The following is a 27,206-nucleotide window of genomic DNA, read 5'->3' as shown; positions in this document are numbered from 1 at the left end:
CACTGTCTCTTTTTTGCCTCCCTCTCTTCTCTCCTTCATCCTTTCTTCCTCCAGTCAGAGGAAGTCAGCAGAGAGAGACAGAGGGGAGCAGCACTGCCTGTTAAGCAGTAGAGCACAACACACTCACAAAGCTCTTTGTGTGTGTGTGTGTGTGTGTGTGTGTGTGTGTGTGTGTGTGTGTGTGTGTGTGTGTGTGCGCGCGCACGCGTGCGCACATGTGTATGTGAGAGTGAGTGTGTGAGAGTGAGTGAGTGTGTGCGCGTGCGCATTGGCATGCACACTCAAGTATTAAGTTTTTATTTGTGTATAACTAAGAGAATGTGTGTGTGTGTGTGTGTCTGTTTGTGGATGAAGTGTTCTTGTGACAAGTGTTTATTCACCAGAGACTGTGTGTGTGTGTGTGTGTGTGTGTGTGTGTGTGTGTGTGTGTGTGTGTGTGTGTGTGTGTGTGTGTGTGTGTGTGTGTGTGTGTGCGCATGCCCGTGTGTGTGTGTTGCAGGAGCCACTGTTTATCACACTGTCTCTCCTTATTTTATTCACGAAGTCCAGCTGACTATCACCTCCTCCTTTCTCTCTCCATTCTCTCTCTCTCTCTCTTTCTCTCTCTCTCTCTCTCACACACACACACACACACACACACTCATAGACACCTGTATAGAGCTCTTTAGCAGGTGTTACTTTTTTGTCAGCTCCATCCATTAGATATAATGGGTGTGTGCCTGGAAGGTTTCAAAAAATGAAAAGGTGCATGTGAGCAAGACTGTGTGTGTGTGTGTGTGTGTGTGTGTGTGTGTGTGTGTGTGTGTGTGTGTGTGTGTGTGTGTGTGTGTGTGTGTGTGTGTGTGTGTGTGTCCTGTCTGCAACAGTTCATGTCTACCTCTCTTTGCAGCGGCCTAATTAATGTCATCTGTCTCACTTACAGTGACAATGCTTTTACTCTGTTGTCTCCTCCGATCTTTTCTCTCCTTTCCTGTCCTTTACTCAGTTCTTGCTCTTCCCCACTTTATTTTTATCTTGTCTCTTCCTTTGGCTGCTCTCCTGCTTGCCTGTCTTGTTTCATCTTTTCCCACGCTGATATATACAATATGTATTGATGAATATACTCCCAGTCTGTATGCACAGGTTTGTGTTACCTGCACAACCTCAAGAACAATTTAAGGTGAAAAAACAGTCACATTTAGTGATTTAATGTTTGAAACTTCAGAGAATGACATGTTCAAAAACATGAAGTTCTTTAAGGACAAGTATAGAACCATCTTTGATAACGACCAAAAAAGTAGCGATAGTTAGCACTGAATATCTGGTCAGAAGTGTCTTCTTGTTATGTTGTTGTTTGGTTTAATAACCAACTTTAAACTGTTTCATGTGGTCCAAGTTCTTGTACAGCAGCTTGTGCTTAAACAGCATTTTTGAGATGATTCTTTTTTAAGTAAAAAAAAAAAAAATAGAGTAAAGGTGGGGTGTCCCTATAGCTCAGCTGGTAGGGTGTGCACCCCATGCATTGAGGCTGTCAGTCCTCTGCAGTAGCCGCAGGCTCGACTCCCACCTGCGGCTCATTTGCTGCATGTCGTCCCCTTTCTCTCTGCCCCCTTTCCTGTCACATCCTCAGCTGTCTCTGTAAAAAAGGCTAAAAAGCCCCATAAAAAAATAATAAGGAAAAAAAAAAGAATAGAGTAAAGGTAATGTATTCCCTGCTGTCAAAGTGGCCTGATAACATTTGATGACAATTCCAAATTGTACTTGTTGTTGTGGTCAGGGAAATAAGTCATGACAACGTTACAAAAACATAACACATTTTAATGACTACTGTACTTGAGTTCCAGGAAATGATTCATGACACAGTTATAATGGTCTCATGACAGCCAATGTCAAAACCAACCACACGTGACAGTGTAATGTGATGTTAACACGTGAATTTGAATAATTAGGCCTGCTGTGGATGTTTATGACAGGTTATGCTGTTTGGATTAAGTTGCTATAACAAAGACATCTCGAACAGTTACGTTGCACTGAAAATGACATAATTGACAAAATGACACTTGATGACAACAATCATTAACATTCATAAAGACTCCTTCATGTTCAGGACAGGCGTCATGTCAATCTTACACACACCCCTTTAAATAAAGTGTCACCTTAATTCCTGTAATTCTACTTTGCTTTCAGTCGGTGTTCAGCTGCTGTCAGTGCCACTGAACACCTTCTGCACATTTTAAATTAAAAGCCTACTAGAAAAATGAATTATGCCCTTTGAGCTGCTAGAGGGCTTTTAATGTGAAACATGTGAACAGCGAGTGTTGGGTTTCATTCACAGCAGCTTAACGCTGATTGAAAGACAGCAAAGCGGGAGTGATAGGAATTCATTAACTTGTGAGAATATTTTTTATTTAACAGTGCAGCGTGGTGAGTACCACATGACTCGAGCTCTGTGCTGACAATTAGCACTGGAGAAATGAGCATTATTCTGAATTTATCAAGAAGTGCCTAAAGTAAAGCATGGTATCAGCACTAGCATAGAAATGGAGCCAGCTCTAGCTTTGGAATATCAGCTCTCCACAGGCACTGCGTGCATGTGTAAGGTGGCCAGAGCAGGTACATAAACTATACATATTTCATGACATTTCTTTTAATCCCCTTCCCCCTCTGTGTCCCTGGCAGTCTGGTTCCAGTACAGCACCTCCACAGGCAGACCCCTCCACCTCCTCCTCTGCCTCCTCCTCTACCTCCACCACTACCACCACAAAGGCGGAGCAGAAGAAGCTTTTATCTAAAGACTCCATCCTGTCTCTGTATGCCAGCAGCTCAGTGGGCAGTCAGCCGCAGAGCCAGCAACAGCCTGGTCCAGGACAAGGTAGCACACACACACACACACGGTCACGCACACACACACACACCTTTTTATTTAACCCTCTGTCATCCATATTGAGTTAGTACAGCTTGATTGTCTCATCCAGCATCTACTGTACTATTTTACAGCAGTTAATATACATTCTAGTTGAACCACATGGAATGCAAAGACTTAAGGGTGTATTGTTACAAAAATAACCTTTTCTACTGCTGTTGGCATCTAAGCTGCTCAACCTAAGCAATCATACTGTACTCATACTGTTTACAGCTAATGTGCAGCAGCCTCTGCCCCATCACTGGGTAGCATCTTATCTATCTGGCATTATACCTGATTCTAAGTCTTTCCTACTTCAAGTGGCAAACGAGGTTGAGTTCAGTCTCACTGCTCTCATCATCCTTGTTTGCAGCAGCAGGTAAGCTGTTTTCAGCAAAAAAGCTCAGACTAATACACTACACATTACTGCCCAGCATGACACAGCAGACATACAGCTTACTTTAAATTAATTAATTTTAAAGTGACTGTGTACAGGTTAAACATAAATGTTACCATTTGATGCACCATACCAGATTCTAGCTTCAATCTAGTTCACATTTGTAGTCCCTTGGCAGGTCAGAGCAAAGAAACAGCACAATGACAAACAGCACAGAGTTAAAACTACATACAAAGTTAAAAACAAGAACATGCAAGACAGGGAATACAATACTGCACACGGGAGCAAATCACAAATGTTTGCCTGTCAAATAAAAGCAAGTCATGAAGACCATAACATAGCTTATCAAGCTGAGCAGCTTTTAAGAGATTTTTTAAGTTGGCTTTGAAAGTGCTGATAGAGCTGCAGCTCCTCACATCATCAGGCAGGATGTTCCATTGATTTGTGGCTGTTACACAGATAGCTGACTGCCCAAATGCAGTGCAAAGAAATGGTATGGAACAATCTCTTATAGAAGATATTTGGGAGGATCTAATAGAATTTACATAGTGTACACAAAGTCACTTAGTGGAAGATTTTTTTAAACCAGATACACATTTGAAAATAATCTAAAATTCTCAAAGTTTTGGAAATTGTATTTCTCCAGTACCCGACAGTGATAAAAACACTTTGGCTTTTTGTCCAAAGTTTTTTGTTTGTATAAGGACTCATGATGCGTTTAAGAGCTGTTTCACCATCCCCTAATATGTAAGGCAATAAGATAAATGGGAAAGGATCATAGCATGCACAGATGTCTTGGCTGCATCCAGAGAAAGAAGATTGTAATATGTGATCCTTTCCAGCTCAGTTAGTTGTGTCATCTGCATACATTTGCAGTTCTACATCATGACAGATCATTAATATATAGGCTAAATGACTGGGGACCTAACACTGATCCTTGTGGAACATCTATTGTACACTTGATGTTAGTGGATAGAGTGTCACTTCAGGCTATTAGAGAAATATAAAGACATCATGCCATTAATTTAGATAAGAAGTTAACTTTAGTCTTGATACTAGAACATCATGATTTAATGCTTTATGCAGATTCAAAAATACAGCACCAACTCCATTTTTTTCTGTCTTGTATACAATCTCAAGAAAAAAATCCTTAGACAGAGGCAACAGCAATATGATCTTCAAATAACTCTCCATGTACTCTGAGTTTGACAATTTTTGGCCCTGCTTGTGAGATTATCATGTTTTTCCAGATCAATTTATTGTTGCTTTTTGCCACGTTCAGTATATTGAGATAAGGCAAGATTTAGCTAATTGTAGGTCTTGGATCACTATGATCATAAAAACCTTTATAAATCAGCATGTCAGTGTCTCCTCTAGTAGTTCTTGCCTTTCTTAGTGCAGGACAGTAAATATTGAGTTCACATTACAACCATCTGCTAACACATTCACCACATCTGTAAGGGGATAAAAATGTCAGATGCTGTGTTTGTAGTTTGTTGCACTGGCCCAAGTGGCCAATTTAATGCAGGTTTAAATGCAGCGCCATTGCATACAAAGTCAATGGAAGGTGCAAACTGAGTGTCCTGAGGTGAAAATGCTGCAACTGCAACTAAAGATTAGTGCTTATTCTACAGGTTTTGTATCTCTGTTCCATAAATGTACAGAGAAAAGAGGAGAAAGGAGAGAAAGATGTGGTTGTGAGTGAGTTTTGGGATCATTCAGATGCTGAGCTGTCCACAAAGTCTGCACAGACTCACTGTTCATACATTGTTGGTGTGCACGTTGCTAGCTAGCTACTGCTATTGTCCGTTTAGACGATGTAGGGGAAAAAGCAGGAACTACAAAAACAGTCCGGTGGTCAAGCTTGTGGAAATAACATGAAAATTCAGTGTGCTCAAACCTTTGCAGACACAACCAGAGTAAAAATGCAGAATGCTGATTCCCAGTCTTTTTGGCTTGGAACCAAACTCCCCTTGCCTTGTGTTTATGAGTTGGTAGGAGTTTAACCAAAGTGTGATTTTTGCCTTCCAAGGTTGATTCATTTGAATATTTGATTTTTACAGCCCCAATTCTAGAGCAGTTGGGAGGCTGTGTAAAACACAAGCAAAACCGAATGTCATACCTCATCAGCTTCACTGATTAATGACCATTTCTTTGAATCCATGGACAGGCAGGTCAAATGTGTAAACCTGTTTAACATGCAGAATTTAAGCAAGCACTGTACGCATGTAGTGTCTCATTAGCGAGGAAAGACATACAGTAATAGAAGCACAAGTGCACACAGTCAGATGTAGGTGTTTGTACACAAACAGAGACACACGCCTACACACTTTCACACATACTGTACATCAGAGGAAAGATGCATCATAAAAATGGAGGAGAGTGAAGGCAGATGAAAGGTCAGTATACTGAAAAGCAGACAGGCAGTTACTGGAGTCCCACTGCAGCAGTAAAAATAGAGAAGTGTCTGCAGATTCACACTCATCTCACAGTTATTATGTGTAAAGACTAAGCTGCCAAGACTGTTTATGAGCGTGTATGTGTGCATGTAGGCGGATGTTCATACATACACATGCGTCAACCTGAGCATGTTTGGGATGCTGGGAAAGAATAAGCGGTACACTTTTTCTGAATGACGGAGGACAGGAGGCAGCAGATTTGTGCAGCAGGCTCATGTGCATATTGATTATAGTGCTGCATGATTATGCTGATGTATCGAGGATTAGGAATGGAAATCTGGATGAAGGGCTTTCTGCTGCCTTATTGTCCTCGTTGAATCCAAATAAATGATGATGAAGATCAAAGCCAAGAGAACCTCGCCAGGCTAATGCCTTAAATCACTGACTTCTATCCTGTGTTTGTGTGTGTGTGTGTGTGTGTGTGTGTGCGTGTGTGTGTGTGTGTGTGTGTGTGTGTGTGTGTGTGTGTGTGTGTGTGCGTGCGTGTGTGTGTGTGTGTGTGTGTGTGTGTGTGTGTGTGTGTGTGTGTGTGTGTGTGTGTGCGTGTGTGTGCGTGTGAATGTGAGAGAGAGAGAGAGACCACAGCAGCCTCTCCATAATGTACCAGGCTGGATGTGGCTCCAAGTGCAGCTAATAACAAAAAGATGCTGAATGCTGAAGTCACAAAATATTCCATGAATCAATGAATCCTTCACTGATCCCCTGTTGATCCTTTATTGATTTCCTCTTTGAATCAATACCAGGAGATGATTTTCAGAAGTTGAGATATGATAAGAGTTGTGCTGTAACAGAAGTCAGAATCAGGTGGAGGTCGAACATTTCTCCATGCAGTCACTAAAGCTTCCCACTCGGTTCAAATGCTGTTTGATTTTGATACCCATCACGTTCCCTCAGTGGTCTCACGCAGCGCTGAAGTGTGGATGTATTATATCCTGACACGTCAGTTTCATCTTTAGATGCAGTTAGAAGAAGTGTTTTTGCTTTTTGGCATGTTGAAATGGGCCCAGTCAAGCAAACCTTTAGTCTACTTGGTCTAATGTTTTCATCTTCACATTCATGTCAGTTTTGACATTAATCTTGCATTTCTTTCAAACATCAGGACTAACATTGATGCCAAATTCACTGCACTGCCTGTGGTTGCTTCACAATACAGTCCTCCGTGTTTTGCCAGTTGGATGCTTTTAATGTGAAGGAGCATGTGGTAGCATTGTTCTGTGTGATTAGAAAGTGAAGAGCAGACACTGAGACTTTTATCGATGTGATGAAGTCACATCTATGAATCTTCAAATTTGAATCTGAATGGCAGACTCCACCATGCACAATAAAAACGACTTTATAGATAAGTAACGACAGAGAGTAGATGAATGACTGCTGCGTAAAAAAAATGCTTCTCATAAACACGTACTGTAGTATCAGAACTGGATTGCGATATATTGACATTCTGAAGTATTATAACGTATAAACTTTCTCAAATACACACCTAAACACAACACTTCAAGGAGTTCCTTCTGTTTTTAGTGTTTTATTTATATGTTTTTTTCAAATAAAGTATTCTTCAGGCACAAAGTGCTGTCTTGAGAAAAGGAAATAAAGTAAAATAACAAGCACAGTGGCCTTACAAAGGCTTTTAAAGTGTTTTGAACACTGTAGCTCTGGTATGTGGAAGTTTGACACACATTTTTTAGATTTGTTAGTTTCTGAAGCAACATTTACTCTTATTTTTTTTTATCTTATTTTCCTCTATTTCTTGTAGGGAATCAAAGCAAAATTGGATTCATTGCAGTTAGTGAAGGAAACTGTTTATTTACTTCAACAGAGCTCTGTTCTCTCTTATGTTTAGATGAAAATATGCTCAGTAGTAGGAAAATTAACATGAAGTCTGTAGAGCAGTTACATAAACCTAACTCTGTGTGTGTGTGTGTGTGTGTGTGTGTGTGTGTGTGTGTGTGTGTGTGTGTGTGTGTGTGTGTGTGTGTGTTTGTTGTCCCGTGCCACAGCAGGGATGTACATGGGCCAGCCTCAGATGCAGTTCACTCCGCAGGGTTTCGCCCCGGGGATGGGCGGAGCCGTCCCACCCACCACCATGATTGGCGGAGGGGCCATGATGTCCGGCATGGCCCTGTCCAACGGCGGCTACATGGGCATGCAGCAGCAAGGCGCGATGCCAGTCAACCAAGGGCAGAACTTGTACAGTGTGCAGCAAGGACAGCAGCAAGGACAGTGGAATATGAGCCAGGTAACACTCAGGACAGACAAAAATATATGTTCATCTAAAACACACTCACAACAGTGGTGCTTAGTTCATTTTATGGGGATGGTGAAAGCATTTGAACGTTTAACTGATTGTAATTCCCTCCAGTTTCTCTGCACATGAATTTTTTAGGAAGCGTCTTTACATGTTTACTCTAATTTCTAGTCACTTCAATAAAAATGTCCTAAATCTTTTGATACAGCACCTGGGAAGGAGTTTTATTAACCCGGTTCTAAAAGTCAATATATGGTTTCACACAATGTTCTGCTCTGGAGGTTTGAGCAAAGCCCTGTGCTGTAATGACATCACTCCTTCAGCCTCTCTAAAAGCCCAAAAAGAGCAGCTTTAATCAACTCCCCAATCTTTTTTTTATGACCAATGTTATTGTAAAATAGTATGATGGATTTTTTTTCAGAAATTCTAGCAAGCCATTTTCTTGTCCCTGTGTCCCTAATTCCAGCCCGGTACCATGAAATTATCCCGGAGAACGTAATGAATTCAGCAACGTTTGGTAGGATTGTTTGATGCAGACGGAGTGGTGACAAAGTCATCTAAAGACAGAGACCTGGCAGGGAGTGGCACATGACTGGGAGCAGTGAAATATAGTAGATCTGTGTCATGTAATAAAATAAAACCAGACCTTTTCTGTCATTTTCAATCAACATGTATTAAAATGAATTATTATTCCTGGTCCAGTTCAGCTCTTCAGTTTTATACCCAGTGATTAAACATGTGACATACGGCAATATACTTTATGGAGCCAATACTGGTCCTCTAGTTAAAATCCAGTCTGCTCTAGTCAGTGTTTCTCAGCGCTGATATGACAGATGTGATGTGCATGATTGATCTGAAACAAAGAGCCCTGTATTCTCCACCTCACTTATTCCTTGTTGGACTCTCAGCAGCAACAAACAGACACAGTAACAGACAGTACTTGCCGAGTGGAATTACAAAGTAAACTAGCTGTGATCTAATTACAGCAGCTCTGTCAACTGGTCAATCTGTTCTGCCTTTGTTTTACCTTTATGAACTGGTACAAACAGCACAGCGTGTATCATTATCTGGGTTTTGGCATGTGATCATAGGGCTTTTCATTTAAACCTCCTGGTAATGATTAGTTTTCTTATTAGTATGATTCTGCCTGCATAGTGATTGAATCATAACATGCAAACTATCGCGTCCTCAGGACAAGAGATGCAGCATGAGCTGTTTCTTTTACATTTACTGAGGAAAGGTTTGTCTGTACATAGTGATGGAAGAAGCAAAGTTAGGTGACCATGACACATTTTAGATGGATTTTTTTTCTTAAATCTTCTGACAAAGTGATTTCAAAGCCTGATCTCGATAACAAATAATCAGGACTGAGCAAAGAACAATTGACGCTAAGCTTTTGGAAAAAAGACATTGCTAAGTACTGATTGGTGCATGGAAGTACATGACATCCCCTTTTCCAGCAGAGCCTGCCCACTTCAAACCAGCGAGAAGAGCACAGACAAACACCCAAACACAGAAATGTGAAATGTTGTTAGTTTGTGTTCGTGTAGCAGTCCATCGCTCTCTGAATGTATCCGAGCTGTGGAGGCGTCATTTATACTCTCTCGCTCATCTGAAAGCATTCTGACTGCAGTGTGTTGTCATGTCTTTTTCCTTATTCAGACAAGATATCAAGTCACAGATCACATGTCAAGACCAGGTGGAAAAAGGGTCTCATATTTCCTAACTTTCAGTTCATCCCAGTTCACAAAACAAACTAATATTTACAGAGCAAGCCTCCAAAGTCCAGTGAAGTCAGGTTTTTATATGTAGGCCAAAATCAGAAATTTGTCCAAAGGGCTTAAAGTGAAGCAGTACTGCCAATTAGAGATGTAATTAAACAAGACGTTAATTATGAAGCCCAAGAGCAGTCATGACAGTGCTAATAAAAACATCCGCTGAGTTAAGTTAAAGCTAACTGGACATGTAAGTAGTGTGTCAGCCAACGTCACAGCAGGAATGAAGTCAGGTCATAAAACATGTGCACGTCTCCTCTCTTCATGTGAAAATACTACACATCTACACAGGATCGATAGTGGGAAGCCTGTCAACGCGTCTGTCTTACAGCTTTCTAAGTGTGTTACCTGCTGCTCAAACACACACCGCTTACATGTACCCAGTCCTTATCACACAGCATATGAGTGTGTGGCTGCACTCAGCACTCCAAACTGTTGTCAGCATCTTGACAACTGGGAAGGTTAATGAGAGATCATAAATCACCACGGAAACACACACACACACACACACACACACCCATCGCTGCCTTTGGTCAAAGTGGGAGGTACATGATGAGGTGTGTGTGTGTGTTTTGTGCTGGAAGAAGTAATGGAATCTTGAGTTGATGAACGAGTACTTGGTTGCTTGTGTGTCTGGCACATACATAACCACACGCACACACACACACACGCGTGCACACACATGCACAACTCTCAGATGACTAGATAAGTGAGTAGCACTGCACCAAAGCACATTAATAATAGATAAGACAGGATAGAAGGAAGAGGACAAGCAGGAGGGCAGGGAAGGTAGATGGGGGCAGGGGGTGAAGAGTTGGGAGGTGAACAGGGAAGTGAAGAGAGGTAGGAGGGGGGGACAGCAGGGAGCAGGGGGAGCCAAAAGCCTTTAAGAGTAGAGGTGAAGGTAAAAAGTGAGAGATGGAGGCCTGGGAGTCGGGCTGCTTACAGAATGAGGGAATAGCGGTCTATTTTTGCTCTGATGAGTTCTACCGCTGACTTCCCTCCTCTCTCTCTCTCTCGCTCTCCCTCTCTCTCTCTCTCTCTCTCTCTCTCTCTCGCTCTCCCTCTCTCTCTCTCTCTCTCTCTCTCTCTCTCTCGCTCTCCCTCTCTCTCTCTCTCTCTCTCTCTCTCTCGCTCTCCCTCTCTCTCTCTCTCTCTCTCTCTCTCTCTCTCTCTCTCTCTCTCTCTCTCTCTCTCTCGCTCTCCCTCTCTCTCTCTCTCTCTCTCTCTCTCTCTCTCTCGCTCTCCCTCTCTCTCTCTCTCTCTCTCTCGCTCTCCCTCTCTCTCTCTCTCTCTCTCTCTCTCGCTCTCCCTTTTTTTCTCTCGCTCAGATGACCCAGCAGATGTCAGGCATGACCATGAGTGGTGGAGGGCCTACACCAGCCACTTTAAGCCAGTCAGGGGCCCCCGCAGCCGTTTGGCCCACAGCTTCACCGACGGCTTCTGGCCAGACCCTCAGCACTCAGCTGTGGAAGTGATGAGCGGGGGGTCCAGTGGACGAGTGGGTGGGGGAAAGTGGTCACATGGCAACAAAATGGTCAAATTTGCCCCTGACCTGCCCATCACCTCACAGCTCCGAATAAAGAACGCACAGCGGGGGTAGTTTGACTGCCCTTAACGCCCCTCCCACACCCCACACACCTTCATCATGGTTCCTTTAAAAAAAATGTGATGATGTCCCACTGGATGGAGTGGAAAAAAAAACGACTGGCTGCTGTCATTTCCAGTCTTTACTCATCTTTCCACTTCCTTTTTGATTACCTTTAGGTGTTGTTGTCTGAAGAAAGAGACAAAAACAGCAGAAACGACAAACAAGAATGCTGCTGGACCGATAACTCCAAGTGTCTATTCTAGTAATATTATATCCTCAGCAAAATGGATAGTTAGTGAATAGTCTTTCAATACTTACAGTAGATATGGCTATCTTGTGGTTGGTCCATGCTACCCTGTCCTCACCCCTCCCTCTGCTGTGTACAGTATAGCGTAACCTCCCCCCCCCCCCCCCCCCCCCCCCTTAGGGCGAGCAGAGCCTCGTAGCAGATAATCGTCTGAACAGTACTGTATTTATGTGAATAAGACATCGAGCCTCCACTTTTTCAGAGCCATAGGAGAGAGGTTGACTTTGTTTGGTTTGAGTTCTCTTCATCATGTGACACTCTGTGTCCTTGGAGGGGAATGATCTGGAGTTTACTTTGACGTGGTCTTAAAGCTGCTTATACAGTCGATGTTTCTTTGCACTGACTCATTGTTTCGTAATTTGACCATTTTCCTACAAAGAATTCTCAAACATTGTGAGTATGAAATCAATCAGTGTCTCTTCTGAACCACTGGAAGTTTTTTCCCTCTTGTACACCAGTGGCTCCTAACCTCGGGCTGGGGTCGCACATACACATGAGGGATTGCAAGATGCTTTGAAATAAGAAAAAAGTAGCATTTCTTGTTTTTTCTTCATTTTTCTGAATCTTTCCTTTCTTACTGTGAACTGGAGAGTCTTGTCTCTGAGGGCTCTGAAAACTGTTCAACTTCAACAACCGTAAGAAAAGGGGACATCACTCTTTGAACTTCTCCTGACTTGCTCGTAGGGCCAAGCAATACAGTCAAAAAGGAAAATCTTTTTAATTTTGTAACTTGAATCATTTTTCCCAGTCCAGTGCAAAATGGCTAAAACACAACTGAACTGTCTGTATGTGTGAAACAGTTTGGCAAAAAACAGGAAAATAAGTGAACCACCTGCAGGGCATGCATTTAATAGACAGTTTACACAGGTTAGCCCAAACAAGTAAGGACTGTTGGACCAGAGAAACAGCTGGCCTGACTGCCCAAAGTTAAAAAATTCACCTCTAAAGCTCACTAACATGTTACATGTCATTTGTTCAATCTGCACACAAACAGTAAAAAAATAGCAGTTTAATGGCATTTTGTACAGAAACAATTTTTCAGAGCCAGAACTGTTTCACCCCTAAGCTAGGCTGAGCCCCAATAAGCTAAGCTAATCACCTCCTGACACTGGCTCCAGATTTAACACACAGACATGAGAGTGGTGCTGATAATCTCATCTCACTCTGTGAAGCGAATACACATTCAGTGAAATAGCCGCTTCTTGTGAATATTGTTGTATTCAGTTTTCACAATGCAGATATTTTACACAAACTTGAAAAACAAAAACTGTTTCATTTAATGTATTGCCCAGGCCTAGTCGCAAGTATGGTTGGGAACCTCTGAAATATATGGCTGTGACATCAGCATCTGTATCACTGCTTTTATCAGCAGATGAACATAGTGGTCCAGCCTTGTTTCTCATACGGCGATATGGTTAAAAACAACCCCAAACTCCAAATGTCAAGGATTCCCTTTACGTCCCTGTAACCACTGAGTGTCCCCTGGGTGTCTTTGGTAGCCATGCTGTGGTGTTTTGAAGCGTTTTTAAACCAGACGAGCTGGGTCCACTGGAAACTGGGCTCCGACCCAGTTAAGACATTCCATGTTGTTGAACTGATCCTTTTCCCCAGCGTTCCCTGAGGCAAATGAAGCACTCCTGGAATCACAGCGGTTTGTCTTTACTGCACTTTAAATCGCAGAAAGGTACTGTATCCCTCGCTGTGTTGTGGTTTTGTCTCAGATCGTTGTCAGGGAGCAGCAGAGATGAGTGAGTTGTCGATTGGCTTCCAGCTGCAGGCCAGGATTTCCATCGCTTTCTATTTTAAAACTGGAACACCCAAAACGTTGCTCCCTTTGTATATGATGCTATAACCATATGTTCTGTCATCATCTTTATTGTGGTGTTTTGATGTGTGCAGTACAAGAGAAGCACAGTTAGTCTGACGCAAATAAACCTGGATGACCAATCAGAGGGCTAGACTAACAGGATGTGGAACAAGATTGGACAGTGCTAGAAAAAAGGGGCCTATATGAAAGTGCTGGATGGGTCCCACAACCACTGTCCAGTCCTTGTGTTTTTGGGAGTAAAAGCAGAGGAGCATGGGGTAGAAATGAACACACACACACACACACACACACACACACACACACACACACACACACACACACTCTCTCTCTGCCAGGTGCTCGTTCATATATGCAGGGTCCCTCTGCCATGCAATAACTGTAGCACTCTCTCACACACACACACACACACACACACACACACACACACACACACACACACACCGTTAGTGTGAACATCACAGACACATATTCAATAAATCCCACGTCCTCCAGGTTTATTTCCAATGTGTTTACATTTTCTGGTGCCTAGTACAGAGGAAAAAAAAAGTGGTTTCCGTGCATTAAAAAAAACATGAAGATTTCTGTGTCCATCTCTGTCCAATGACTCTTAAAATTGTAAAATGAATTTTGTTTGCTCCTTTTTTCTCTTCTGAGTTTTACAAGAGGGTCAAATAAAGGCAGTTAAATCCTGGATTGAATCCTGTTTTCATTTCCTGTGTTTACATCATACACCAACATGGCCCTAAATGTCAGAGATCACACACATGATCAACATACACTGAAGAAAAGGCTCCTTTCGCATCTGAGCTGTGAAACCAGCGGCCTGTCTGATGTGCTGCTTGTATCTACTCAAGTCATTCCTTTTCATTCCTTTGCTGGCAGGTGCGTTTTTATTCGTGAGGCGAGCTTTCTTTGTTGTCAGTCCACAGACTGCATTATTGATGGCAGCTTGTCAGGAGAGATGTTACTTGCTTCTTCACGTGGGCCATTTCCAAACTCGATCAAGTGCAACACAGAGAATGAGGCAACGGTCGTTCCACATCTTAACATATCATCAGCTCAGGGTGAATGAAGGAGAATTCCATAGCATTTATGCATTGATAAATCATTACCACACCAAATTTGAGACAATGTGATTCATTTAGAAGAGCAGAGTTATGAGCCACCATGAAGCCATGAAGAGGGTGCTATTCCACAAACAAACCAAACCCAAGATTTTTGGTAGATGATTAAAAACAGTGAAAAACTGATGAAAAAAAAATCCCCTTCCAACACTTTAATTTGCTCAAGGTGAGAGGTATAAACAGTTACCGCAAGTACAAATATTTTTAATGTTTTATACTTACTCACTTGAGACAACAATGTTTCAAAACAGTTTAAAAAAAAAACAAAAAACTGTTTCATGTGCATTAAATACAGAGCTGGAGTTGGGTTGTGGTTAGCCTAGCTTAGCTTAGCACCTGAACTCAGCTAGCTTGGCTCTTAGTAAAGATCAAAAATACACGCATCAACAACGTCAAAGCTAATTAACACATTGTTTCTGGTCATATGCGTGGCATAGTCTTGACCTCTGGAGAGGGCCAGGCTAGCTGTTTACAGGCTATGCTAACAGTACATACCAGCTTGGTACATAATGCACAGACAGGTAATTGGTATCAATCTTCTTATCCAGTTAAAGAAACAGCATCACAATAGCACTGTCATAAGATAAAGGCAGTTATCTGGACCGCAAGCCTTGTTTGGATGGTAATCATGTCACGGTATCACAGTTAATCTGACACTGATGTATTAATGATTAAAAATGATTCACATGGCACGTTTCAATTCAGCGACATATTTTTTTTACATTTGTACTTGACATTTTCACATCAGCAAGCCGTGGATGGAGGAAATGTGACGTCCAAGTCATCCCATTTTATAAAACGGACCTATCCAGTGCTGCCCAGTTCTCACAGAGCACGTTTGACAGACAGCCAGAGGTCTTGAATCATGCAGCTCCTCAGAGTCTGTGGCCATCATGAACAGATTGTATTAGCCAGATAAGGAGAGCAGGGGGCCGCCATCAGTCCCAGCCAAGAGATGATAGCAAGTCACAATCGGCTTCTGGTTTTGGATCCACTGCTCAGCTCTCTCACACCTCAATGACCACAGTGTCTGTCCGATGTTTAGGCTCATTTACAAAGTGCGGTTTCTCTGTGCGAGTGTGCCAAACCAGCACCTGAAAAAGAGAAGACGAAGGATGAGAAAATCTGCCAACAGTGAGGATTTGCTGATACCATGTAAGACCAAAGACTTATGCTGATGTATGTTTTTTGGGGGGGTTAAAGTAGGTGGCTCTTATATCATGTGGCCAAGAAATTTTTTGCATGTCAGAAAATCATGGAACAAAAATGAGATTTAAAGGCACCTGGTGGAGGTTTTTGAACACTGCTACTGCTCTGGAGAAATGTTTTTCAAACGCATGTCCCCATCTCGTTCATCTATGTCAAACACAACGTACACAACTGATTCTATCCATCCATCCATCCATCCATCCATCCATCCATCCATCCATCCATCCATCCATCCATCCATCCATTTTCTATGCAGCTTATCCCTTTCGGGGTCGCGGGGGGGCCGGAGCCTATCTCGACTGTCAACGGGCGAGTGGCGGGGTACACCCTGGACCAGTCGCCAGCCAATCGCAGGGCACATACACACAACCATTCACACTCATTCTCACACCTAGGGGCAATTTAGAGTCACCAATCAACCTAATGAGCATGTTTTTGGTCTGTGGGAGGAAGCTGGAGTACCTGGAGAGAACCCACGCATGCACGGGAAGAACATGCAAACTTCACACAGAAAGGCCCGACCTGGGAATTGAACCTGCAACCTTTTTGCTGTGAGGCATGCGCACTACCTGCTGCACCACCGTGCAGCCCACGACTGATTCCCTGCTAGCAATGTGTCAAGAAATATAGCAATGTGCCAGCTAAAGGCAAACAATCAGATCAGAAACAGGCCTCTTAAATCCCAACCTGCAAAAATCCATTTTCAAAATAAAAGATCAGATCCGAAAGAGACCCGAGGATCCAAACAGACCAGCCCAAACAGAGAGAACACCACTGGTAGCAGCAAGGTTGCTCCAACAATTAGTGAGCAGCTGCGATCAAAGCGCAGAAATAAATGTCATTTCACCTGCTCTTCACAGATCACACTCTCTGTCAAGCATCAAACGGCAGATGTTCCTCCTGTGAGGGTCATTTTATGTCCCTTTGGATCCACTGGGTTATTACACATATTGACACAGAGATCAGAGGCCTGCAGAATGGTGCACGCTTCAACGCAGATTTCACAGATTTACATCCCTGAAGCTAAATACAATATGAGACAAATCTCCATTACATCAGAGGTGACTGGCTGCTGTCTGGTATTCATGAAAGGCCAACTGGCCAGTTAGTGAGTGGTTCTTTTTCTTTCACTGGAAACTAAAGGCCTCATTTCTTGATGATGCTTTGCTGAACTATCTGTCAATTGAAGGACACTGCTGTATTCTTTGAGCTGCATCCTCCTGCTGCCGAATCCTGATGCTCACCACTGTGCCAGGAGGGATTCCACACACAGGAAACAGTCTGACACCTCCTGAAATGGATCAAATCAAAAGCAGCACGCACCTTAATGCAGCTGTTTGTCTTGTGATTGCACAGCAACTTCACAGCATTATAATGGTGAGAAAACACTGCCATAGATGCAAAGATTGATATTTTCCTGGAGAAAGGGCCAAATTTCAGTCCTCAGAGATTCAAGTGAGGCTATTTGTATTAAGAATGTTTTTTATTGCAAATCACTAATGAGCTTATAGTTCATGTGTGACATTTCTGTGTCCAAAGCAACACACACACACACACACACGCACGCACGCACGCACGCACGCACGCACGCACGCACGCACGCACACACACACACACACACACACACACACACACACACACACACACACAGGCTCACAGAGGCTCACAGAGACATGATTTATTGCTGGCTGCCGTTGTTTCTGGGCTTCTTCAGGTGGAACATGTCACTTCCTGCACACTGTGCCACTAATTGGCCCACTTTGCATATCTAACAAGGCTAATGTAGCATCCACTACAGCATCACTCCAGAGCTGTGGGGAAAATGGTACAGAACGTGTTTGAGTCTGTGCACGTGAGTGTGCACACTCACCAATTATGCAGTCAGACTGGCCTCCCCATTCCCCTGGACTCACACACCTCTCTTCCTCCTCCTGCACAAGTCTCCTTCTCCCAGTTCCATTTTCCTCATTCATCACGTCCACCTTTTCTCTTATGGCCTCGCTCTTGTTTTTACCTCTCAGTCCTCTCTCCTGCTCTTTCTTTCTCTTCCTCCCTGAGGCAACTTGGAGACAAAAAGCTTTACCAGGTTAGAGCTTTTTTTTTCTTTTTGCCTTAATAGCACAAGATGAGGAGAGGCCAGACTCTTCACATCAGAGGGAGGAACTGGTGGAGGAGCAGTGGAAGGATGAGTGGGTAGCAGTTTCTGGTTTTACTTCGAAACAACATGCATCCTACATGACTGCACTGAAAATTACATATATGATACATACGACCTGGCCTGATGATCAGACTGACTTGAATGAAGTTTTAAGACATTAAAAAAAGATGATGATGATAACGGCCGTTTTTTTGTACTGAGCAGGATTTTCAGTTGTTGGTTCTTGTTACTCATCAGACACCCTACAAGCCAAAACCAATGTATCTGCAATATGCTACAATCACTGCTATTCATCAGCTTAGTGCTTAGCAAGGTGACTGCTGAGATGTGAGAGGATTCCCTAAACCACTTTATTTGGAGGTAGAGGTGAATACAATTGAATTGCTAGGGAAAACTGTGTGCACACAACTACAGCAAGTACGGTAAGTCAAAGTCGAGTCTGTGATGGCTGTATACAACAGACATGTTGCTGTTCGCCTGTCTGAGATCTCTGCAGTGCAATTTTATTAGTCCCAACATACTACCATTCAAACTTGGATTAAAAAAAAAAAGTTGATAAAAAAAAGTCACACAGTTTGCAGAAGAAGACAAACATTTTGCAAAGGCTGTGTGCTGCCTAACGCACTGTGACAGTCACATGTCAGCTTGTCATGCAGAGCCACAGTGAATTACCAGAATCACATCAGTTCATGGGTTGTGTTCACAGAAGACGTTTTAGTTCTTATTTGTTGAACCTTGAAAAAGTTCCTCTGTATAGAGGTAATGACCAAAGAAATTAAAATAAATAAATAAATAAATAAATAAATAAATAAATAAATAAATAAATAAATAAATAAGACCCAATTAAATCCAGACCCCACCACTGGGTCCATTCAGTAGCTGTTCTTGAGTTTGCCCAGTTGAATTGTAAATGTTCAAATTTCCATTTTTCTGAGCCCCTTAAGGACTTCAGACTGTTTCTGTTGACTGCTGTTTCCAAGAATTAACTTTCAATCTCAACACTCACGTTGTAATAAAGCAGAATCATCCCTTAATGGGTCAGAGAGGGAAAACTGCATCAAATCCATTTGTAATGATTTGAGGATCGTTTCCCCCAAAGCACATCTAGTGGTGGTCAGAGTTGCATTTAGCCACATTAATAAAATCAAAATGAAGTTTAGAAGAAACCTGACAGCCAATGCAAATGAAATAGACAGTGGTGTAGTCTTTCAGTCCATGGCAGCAGATGTCCATGTGTCCCTCTTCCTTCCTCTGTGTCATTCTGTCTTTGTTTTTAACTCCACCTTCAGTCAATTCAAATACCTATTCCCTTTTCTCCACACAGGCCTTCACTTCCCCTCCTCTCTTCTCTATCTCATTTTCCTCCTGTGCTATCATCTGTCTCCATCTGTTCCTGCCTTCCCCCTCCTCTCTTGTCCTGTCACTGCTGTCTGTTGCCATTACTCCTCTGCTCTAACGACATCACAGCTCCTGTCAGTCGTCTCCAGATAATGACCCGGCCATCAGATGAGCATTCCTGTCCTCCATTGTCAAGGTCAGGATTGAGGATCTGTGATCTGATCCTAGATAACTTCTTCAAAATGGACAGAGCCTGGACTTAGGGTGTGTCCCAGCTGCTGGACAGGGCATCAATATCAAATCGTTCCAATCACAACTGTCCCAACCAGCCAAATGCAACCGCAGATGGTTTACATTGTGATTTAAGATCGAGAGCGACTTGAATGTGTCGAGCACAAGGTGTAGAAACACAGATATGATATTTAGAGTCCAAGTTCAAAAATCCCCCTACCACCTTTAAAGCTCATAATTAACATGTTGTATGTAGTTTTGTGTTGTATTAATTAAAATATTAGCAGAATTATTGAGAATTAGAGGTGTTGTTTGTTTGTTGGATTGTGAACTTTGGATAGAGCCAGGCCAGCTGCTTCCCTTTTTCCAGCTGTTATGTTAAGCTAGGCTAATGTCACCCAGCTCCAGCAACATATTTACTGTACTGACGCAAGAGTAGTATTGATCCCCTTCAGAATGAAACCTGGTGAACCTCTACATTTCCCTGTGACACTGGGGTTGATGCTGCACAGTGATAATAAGAGCAATCAGGAGTGATCTAAGTGATACATTAGACATAAAATCAATCAGGTTCGTTTTTGCTTCCCAACAATCTCTGCTGGTGCTGAATGGTGCATTAAGTTCATTTCATTTTTTTCAATTGAAGTTTTCAACCACTAGCTGGTCTCTGGTGTTGCCACAATGTTGCTAAGATTCACTGTTTGATCTGGCATATGGTGGTCCCCCTCCACTCATTCTTTCACTGTCTTTCGCCGTATTAATTCATTAATTTGTGCTTGAATTTATTATTTCATCTGTATGTTCATTAGTCACTAGTTGTGTGTGTCCATAAACACTCATGGACAAAGGATCTGATTATGTGGTATGGAGTATTACAGCACAGTCACTGTTCACTTCACCTTCAGACAGACTGAATGAATACACTGGCCGCGTCGGCAGCCTGAGGTGAATTTAAAGATAAATTCTGTTACTCAGTATAAATCCTGATCTTTTCTAATAGCCAGAAGTGAGTGGAATCACTCTACTTCATCTTAATGCTTTCATGCTTTGTGCCCTTTACTAATGTATTTATGCTACAGTTTCCACAATTATGATTCTTAATACTCTTCAAATACAATCTACTGAAAACTTTAAGAACATAGCTTTTTAAAAAATGTTGCATTATTTTCTATGTAAACGTGCACAATTCATTGTTGTGCTGTTCGTTTTTGTATTTTCTTATTATCATCTTATTATTTTACTTTTATTATTTTTTAAACATATCTTCTATTCTGATCATTTAATTGATCTTTATTTATATATCCTGTGTGGGTTTCTGTGTAAGTGGTCATTGTTCAAAACATTGATGAGTAATGATGTCACTTTCTCTGTTATCAGTGATGATGTCATCCTAGCTGCACAAGAACATCTCATGATGACGTCACATCTCGTTGCCTGCTGAGCGACCTGACATCCACTGTCTATATTTCTGATCTCTGGATAAACTGTCTGAGTCATGTCAAACTTCAAACTGCTGAACAGTGTCTCTGTGACTGATGACGTTCCATCCTGCTGCTTTTGTCACTGTGACGTGATAAATGCTGATATGACATCTTCTTGTCTGTGTGGTGCTGGGTGATGACTGATGATGTCACAGCCTGCTAATGGGCTATATTAATATCAGCAGCAGGGACCTCCATTAGTGTAATGGGGCTGATAATGATGATGATAGTTTCAACACAGAGCTGTCTGCCGTGGCAGCAGTAGCCAGCAGTAAATGATGATCCAGCAGCTCCAGGGGTCTTTATCCTATTCCCTGCAGGAAACATTTCCCATAATCCATCAGGGACTTAAAGTGCAACAATGTCACCTGCACACATACGGTGAAACAGTCAATTTAAATTTCACATTTGTTGATTTAAGGTGAAGCAGCTGCTTGCTGCACTTTCCTCCACAGAGATTGAAAATACTGTTTGCGCTATAATGTAGGGAAAGAAGCAGGATGGTGATTTGACTTTTCTACTGGCCTAAATATTCATCAACAAAACCAAAGTCCGGCTGCACTCCAGTAGGCAGTAAAATATCATCAAATAAACCTGTGATCATGTATATCCTGAAATCTCAATATGACGCAGAATTTCTTCACATACTGGGCAACTACTGTGCGCACTATGGTTATGGGTTTAGCTTGGAGATAGAACAGTATAGAACATTATTTCACTCATGTTTGTTTTATCATAGTCTGGACATGAGACAAAAGTATAAATATTCCATTAATATTGTATATTGCAAACAACTTCAAACTTTATAATATGTTTAATACAATAGATAAAACTAACCACTTACTGTTAGAATCTGTTTAAACTCCAGCAAATGAAATGTAGGGACCTGAAGAGTTCGGCTGTGCAGCCGATCCACTCTGAGGCCGATGCTGCTTCATTTATCACAAGCTAAATATCATAATGTAAGATAGGTTTGTTCAGTCTTCCATCCATCCATTTTCTATGCCACTTATCCCTTTCGGGGTCGCGGGGGGGCCGGAGCCTATCTCGGCTGTCAACGGGCGAGAGGCGGGGTACACCCTGGACCGGTCACCAGCCGATCGCAGGAATATGTACATGAATTTCCACACCGATAGCACAGCATCAGGGGCAGTTTTGGGTTCAGTATCTTTCCCAGGCATACTTCAGCATGTGGACTTCAGAGCCCAGGGATCGAACCACCAACCTCCTGATTGGTGGGCAACCACTCTACCTCCTGAGCCACAGCCACCCTTGTTCAGTCTTAAATATCAGTATTAAACCGTTTTGAAACAGATATGAGAATACTTTGACAAACTTGATACTCAACTATTCCTCACACTCATCATCATAAACTGTGGGATATCCTGTGTGTGTACTAACTTTGCTGCCTCAGGATGTAGTAAATTTAATGTAAATCTGGCAATTAGAGCTGAGACACTTTGTCCTGAACCAGTTTTGACCAGAAGGTGGTGCAAAGAAAAATCTCATGTTGTCACCAAAACCATTAAGAAGAATCCTCTAGAAATTAAGAATAGCCATAACAAATTTCATGTGGCCTGTAATCGTAGACACATTTGGTCTTTATTGACAGATCTGGCCTGGTTTCGGACCTCTGAATTGCAGCCCACATCTAAGTCTGGAGTTGTGATGTCTGGCTAAGCCAATCACAGCTTCGTAGGCAGGATTCAGAATGGAGTTGTCATCTTTCTGATTATCAGGCTATGATGGGTCGTGCCCACTGATAACATCATATGAACAGCACCAGAAAATTAATCTGTTAAACAGCTAAACAAAAAGAACAACTGGGGGTGTGACAATTTTGCCTCGCGTATTCCTTTAGAGGTAAAATGTAATAGAATCCATTTCTCACAAAAAGTCCTTTAAGGCGGCTCTGTAAAGGTTGTCAAGAGGATGAGTGGCTTCATAAAACCAAGTGCCAACAGGGGCTGTGGTGATTTGAGATGAGCTGCATCGATCTGAGCTGTCTAAGCACACAACTAGAATTGATAGCACTATAACACCATTTCTATCCAATTCAAGCTGTGTGTGTCTATGTTTAGCCAATGCTACTAGCTTAAAGTATGACTCACGCTGTCAATAGTGAAGAGAGGCGGCCAACGGTTAGTCACTGCTGCGATGGTAGCCATTGTTATGACTGCAGTTTAATATCTGCCAGATTAAGACAGACAAATTGGGCTTTTATTAAACCCTAGCCTGAGTCACCCACCTGCAACATGCAGTCAATGCGGTCTGATAACACACTTATTACATCAGATCACAAGTCACATATTATCTCATTCTGTAAATGAATTCTGGACTGTAGACATGAACTTTGACCCTTAAAACACAAGTATAACGGAAGGAGTTGTTATTTGTTTATTTCACAAAACTGTTAAGTCTTATACTGAAAGTTGTTCAAAACTGTCTGTCTGTGTATTTTTATATATTTCATTTTTTTTCTGTATAAATTCACACTCCTCATACGAATATGAATAAGTTCATCTTCCAAAAAATTAACAAAAGACATGATGATTTTACTCTTGTACCTAAATGAATCAAATAATAAATCAGAATTTGTGTTTTAGAAAAGACAAAGTAAGTCTGAACTGGGTCTAAATCGAAGCTGTGTAAACAAACAATGGACTGGGTGGAAACAAATAGTGACTATAGAACAAGAGGTTTTAACATTGGAAAATGAATTGCGCTGGGTCATACTACATGATTTTTCTTAAAAAACAGATGCTGTGTCATGCCCTCAGTTATATCAGAGGATCAGACAGGACTCATGAAAAGAGGTTATCATATCTATTGACACTGTGAAGGCCTTTGACAGGGTGTTCTCGTCTCTGTGGCCGTTCTGCTTTGGTGCAGGCCTCATCTCCTCCATCAAATGACTCTACTCTTCCCTCACGCATCAGTGTGCACGAGCACCCAGTACCCTTCCCTCTCTTTCACAGGACACGTCAGGCGTGTCCACTTTCCCCACTGTTGTTTTTTGATCGTTATCAAGCCATTGTTGACTGATTTAAAGGCAGAGAGAGGGTTTAAGGGGATTCAGAGATGGGGCATAAAACATAAAGTCTCACTATACGCTGACAATCTCCTTCTGTATGTGCGCGACCCTTTATCTATTACTCTACACATTGTTTTGTGTCTATAATCTTTTGGTATGCACTCTGCAAACACCCTGAACCTGAATGTTTCCTGGTTAATCAATTTCACTTTCAACTAATTGGCTGCAGAGTTACCTTTCAGACTCTCCAAGTCTATATACCTGGACACCACAATCACATGATCCATCACTGCATTTTAAGAACAAAAACTTGCTCTAATGGCAACAATCAAATCCAACCTATGGAGATGAAGCCACCTCCCACTTCTTTTGACAGTAAGGGTAGAGACTGTAAAATTTATATATAATTTTATACTACCTAGGTAATTTTTTACCTCAATTGATGGCGTTATCTCTACCCCTATTTGTGCTGCTGCTGATGATGATGCATGCGAGAGTTAGCAGCAGGTCCCTGGGTGGGATTGGCTTACCCAACCTGATTGGCTACTAATACTTCACCCCAAGCTCTAGCATGCAGCATCCTGCCCCTCTCTGCTTCATTCTTCACATGCAATGCTGTACTTATCAACACTTTGAAGATCTGGGCACAAGTTGGACGTTTGGTTGGCACCTTTGGTTGGCTTACTCTTTCTCAAGCGACTCCTGGTCGTAATAATCATCAATTTCTGCCAATTTCAGCCAAAATCTACCCTTGATCTTCCTCTTTAGCAAAGATAGGCCTCCACCACTTGGGAGGATTGTGTATAGATGGCTTGTTTGCCAGTTTTTTTTAATTGTGCATAGCTTTTGACTTCACTATTTTTATCAATGCAACTTTGCTAGGATCCAGTGTTCCCCTGTTCTCTCAGATCCCACCTGCAAGGTCTTGTACTTGAAGCAATAACTTTAACCAAGGGTCATGACTCCTACTTCTATGACCTCTCATTTCCAGCTAAAGCAGTGTTTGTGCATATAATGACAAGTGGCCAAAATTTGTTTAATCTTCTGAGGGGGTAAATACTAATAATAAATAAAACAGGCAGCTGAATGGAAAGATGGAAGGTGTGCATGCAGTGGGAGGAGATCGAGATAAAGTTAATGAAGTCAGTTTGAAATGTGTAGAGAATAAGGGAAAGCTATTCACACAAATCTTGTGGCCATTTTTCATGCAACATTAAGACAGACCATAACTTCAGCTCATTAATTTCCTGTCAAGTCACCAACATGCCAGACTTCAGTATCGGTTTAGGAGGTAAAATAACACCTGTGGAACATCTGTCAAGCTTTATCCTGTGCTGCACAGTTAATCTGCTTAAAACTGATAAAAAGATATTGAGTTTGAATCTCAATGAATATGGCATTGAGAATTAAATATGAATATGGAGTTTCTGTTTTTAGCTCATGGATTATTCATTCACATTCTGTATCATGGAGGGTCTTGCTGCTTTGGCTGCTTTATGTTTCTGTTCACACTGGAGACAACACTCAGCTGGATTGCTTTTAAAAATGAAGGAAAAGCTGAATCTGATGAACATGAGACAAGGTCAGCCTGTTGTGACATTTATGACAAATTCTGTCAACCATGTGACAGATCACTGGAGGAAAAAACAAATGTTACTGCAAAAATTTGTGTCTGTGGTGCGTTGTTACTCACCCGAGTGCAATTGTTTGCCCTGGGCTCCAACTCTGTGACTTTGGTGATCAGCTTGAGGAAGTCAGACTCCTGCATCCCCGGCTGTGAGCCACGCCGCTTGAACTGTGCCCGTGGGTTGGCCAGGATCACCTGGAGGTTCACTGCAAAACCTGAGGGAGAGAGAGGGAGAAAGAAGATGACAAAGAGTGGGAACAAAGGCAGAGGAAGGGTGAGGGGGTTAGCCAGCACAGATTAAAAGCACATTATGAGTCTATTATAATCACAGCAGAAAATGAGTGAGTGCATTAGTGTATCTAATGACATGATGATATGGTTGATATGAAATTCATTTACCACAGGGGTCTGCCATTCTCCTGCGATAATTGTTCTATAGATGAGAAGGAAGGCATGAGAAAGGCAGAGGGAAGTCAAAATGCTTACGATGCCAGTGTGGTGCAGCAGAGGAGAGGTGGGGTGGCTGGCTTGCAACCAGATTTAATCAACGTGATTAGAAAAATTGGGAGCAGTGGGAGAAAATCTGACACTACGTAATTACTTTGAAAGCAAAGAGATATCAGCTGTCCTGCAACCAGAAATATGTTTGAAGGTTGAATCTGATTGCAAGATTAGTGTTCAAATTACTTTCCCTAACTCAAACTATCCACCTGTTCCTTTAATACGCTTTAGAGGAACAACAATCTAAACACAAAGGCGCTTCTGCTGCTGCACTTAACCTTGTTCCTGTCAGCATGTGTGCTGAGAACACGTCATTCACACATCCGATGTGTTGTCTGAACCGGAGGCCAGAGGTCTGAAGGTGACACATAATGTGTCTCCACCTCTAACTGAAAGAGCAAAGTACTCAGAGAGGGAGCTGCAGGTCATGATGGGAGAGCTGAAAGAATGCTATGCACAAAAAAGTAGCTGCATGAATACAGAAATAAAGCAAAAGAAATCTAATATGTAGCAGCTAACATGCAGCTGCTGAACATCTCCTCAAAAATGTAGCTATAAGTCAGGGATCCCACAGCACGCAGGTCATTTCAGGCTGATGTCTGTCCCAAAGTCAGTATTTTTGCAGGTATTTGGTCATACAGCAAAGTATTGGGCAATGTGAACTCTTGGGCTGACGATGAGAGATGAGATGAAAAGCTAAGAGATCACCAAAGTCATAACAATTCACAGTGTGAGTAAGAACACTGTCAAATTCAATGCAAGCTGTCAAAGTTTCAAGCGCCTTTTGTTACACCACCAGTGTGAAAACAAAGCTCTCTACACATAATATGAAGACCAGAGTACTGTAAAATACTGACTTTTTAAAATCTAATCTGACTGGACTGTTTTTAGTTCCAGAGATAACATGATTCGGTCCTCATGGTTTCTCATCCTCTGTGGCATTTGCTTTTAAGACCCCACACTGTAGCCTCAGGACACCCCCACTGGGCTGAGAATAAATCCCATCAGCAGCTTCTATCC

The 27,206-nt window shown here is 42.1% G+C and overlaps 2 protein-coding genes across 5 annotated transcripts in view; one reads left to right on the top strand and one right to left on the bottom strand.

Annotated features, from left to right (window-relative positions):
• The window catches only part of smap1 (small ArfGAP 1), a 101,176-nt gene extending 89,357 nt beyond the window's left edge, over positions 1-11,819 (top strand). For 3 of the 4 annotated variants that reach the window (XM_070977248.1, XM_070977246.1, XM_070977249.1), the window contains exons 9-11: positions 2,659-2,851; positions 7,735-7,973; positions 11,089-11,819. In XM_070977248.1, coding sequence (XP_070833349.1) covers positions 2,659-2,851; positions 7,735-7,973; positions 11,089-11,235 — 579 coding nt within the window. In that variant the 3' untranslated portion in view covers positions 11,236-11,819. The remainder of the gene's footprint in view (positions 1-2,658; positions 2,852-7,734; positions 7,974-11,088) is intronic. The other variant, XM_070977247.1, reaches the window with a different exon arrangement.
• A 452-nt stretch (positions 11,820-12,271) lies between these two features.
• Positions 12,272-27,206, bottom strand: part of b3gat2 (beta-1,3-glucuronyltransferase 2 (glucuronosyltransferase S)) — a 41,359-nt gene continuing 26,424 nt past the window's right edge. The window contains exons 3-4 of the mRNA XM_070977250.1: positions 25,752-25,900; positions 12,272-15,701 (exon numbers count right to left, since the gene is read on the bottom strand). Coding sequence (XP_070833351.1) covers positions 15,615-15,701; positions 25,752-25,900 — 236 coding nt within the window. The 3' untranslated portion in view covers positions 12,272-15,614. The remainder of the gene's footprint in view (positions 15,702-25,751; positions 25,901-27,206) is intronic.

The sequence above is a fragment of the Chaetodon trifascialis genome, chromosome 13 (genome assembly GCF_039877785.1).
Source record: "Chaetodon trifascialis isolate fChaTrf1 chromosome 13, fChaTrf1.hap1, whole genome shotgun sequence".
In the NCBI taxonomy this organism is placed as follows: domain Eukaryota; kingdom Metazoa; phylum Chordata; class Actinopteri; order Chaetodontiformes; family Chaetodontidae; genus Chaetodon; species Chaetodon trifascialis.
The sequence above is the reverse complement of the archived record's forward strand: the minus strand, read 5'-3'. Positions and strand labels throughout refer to the sequence as shown.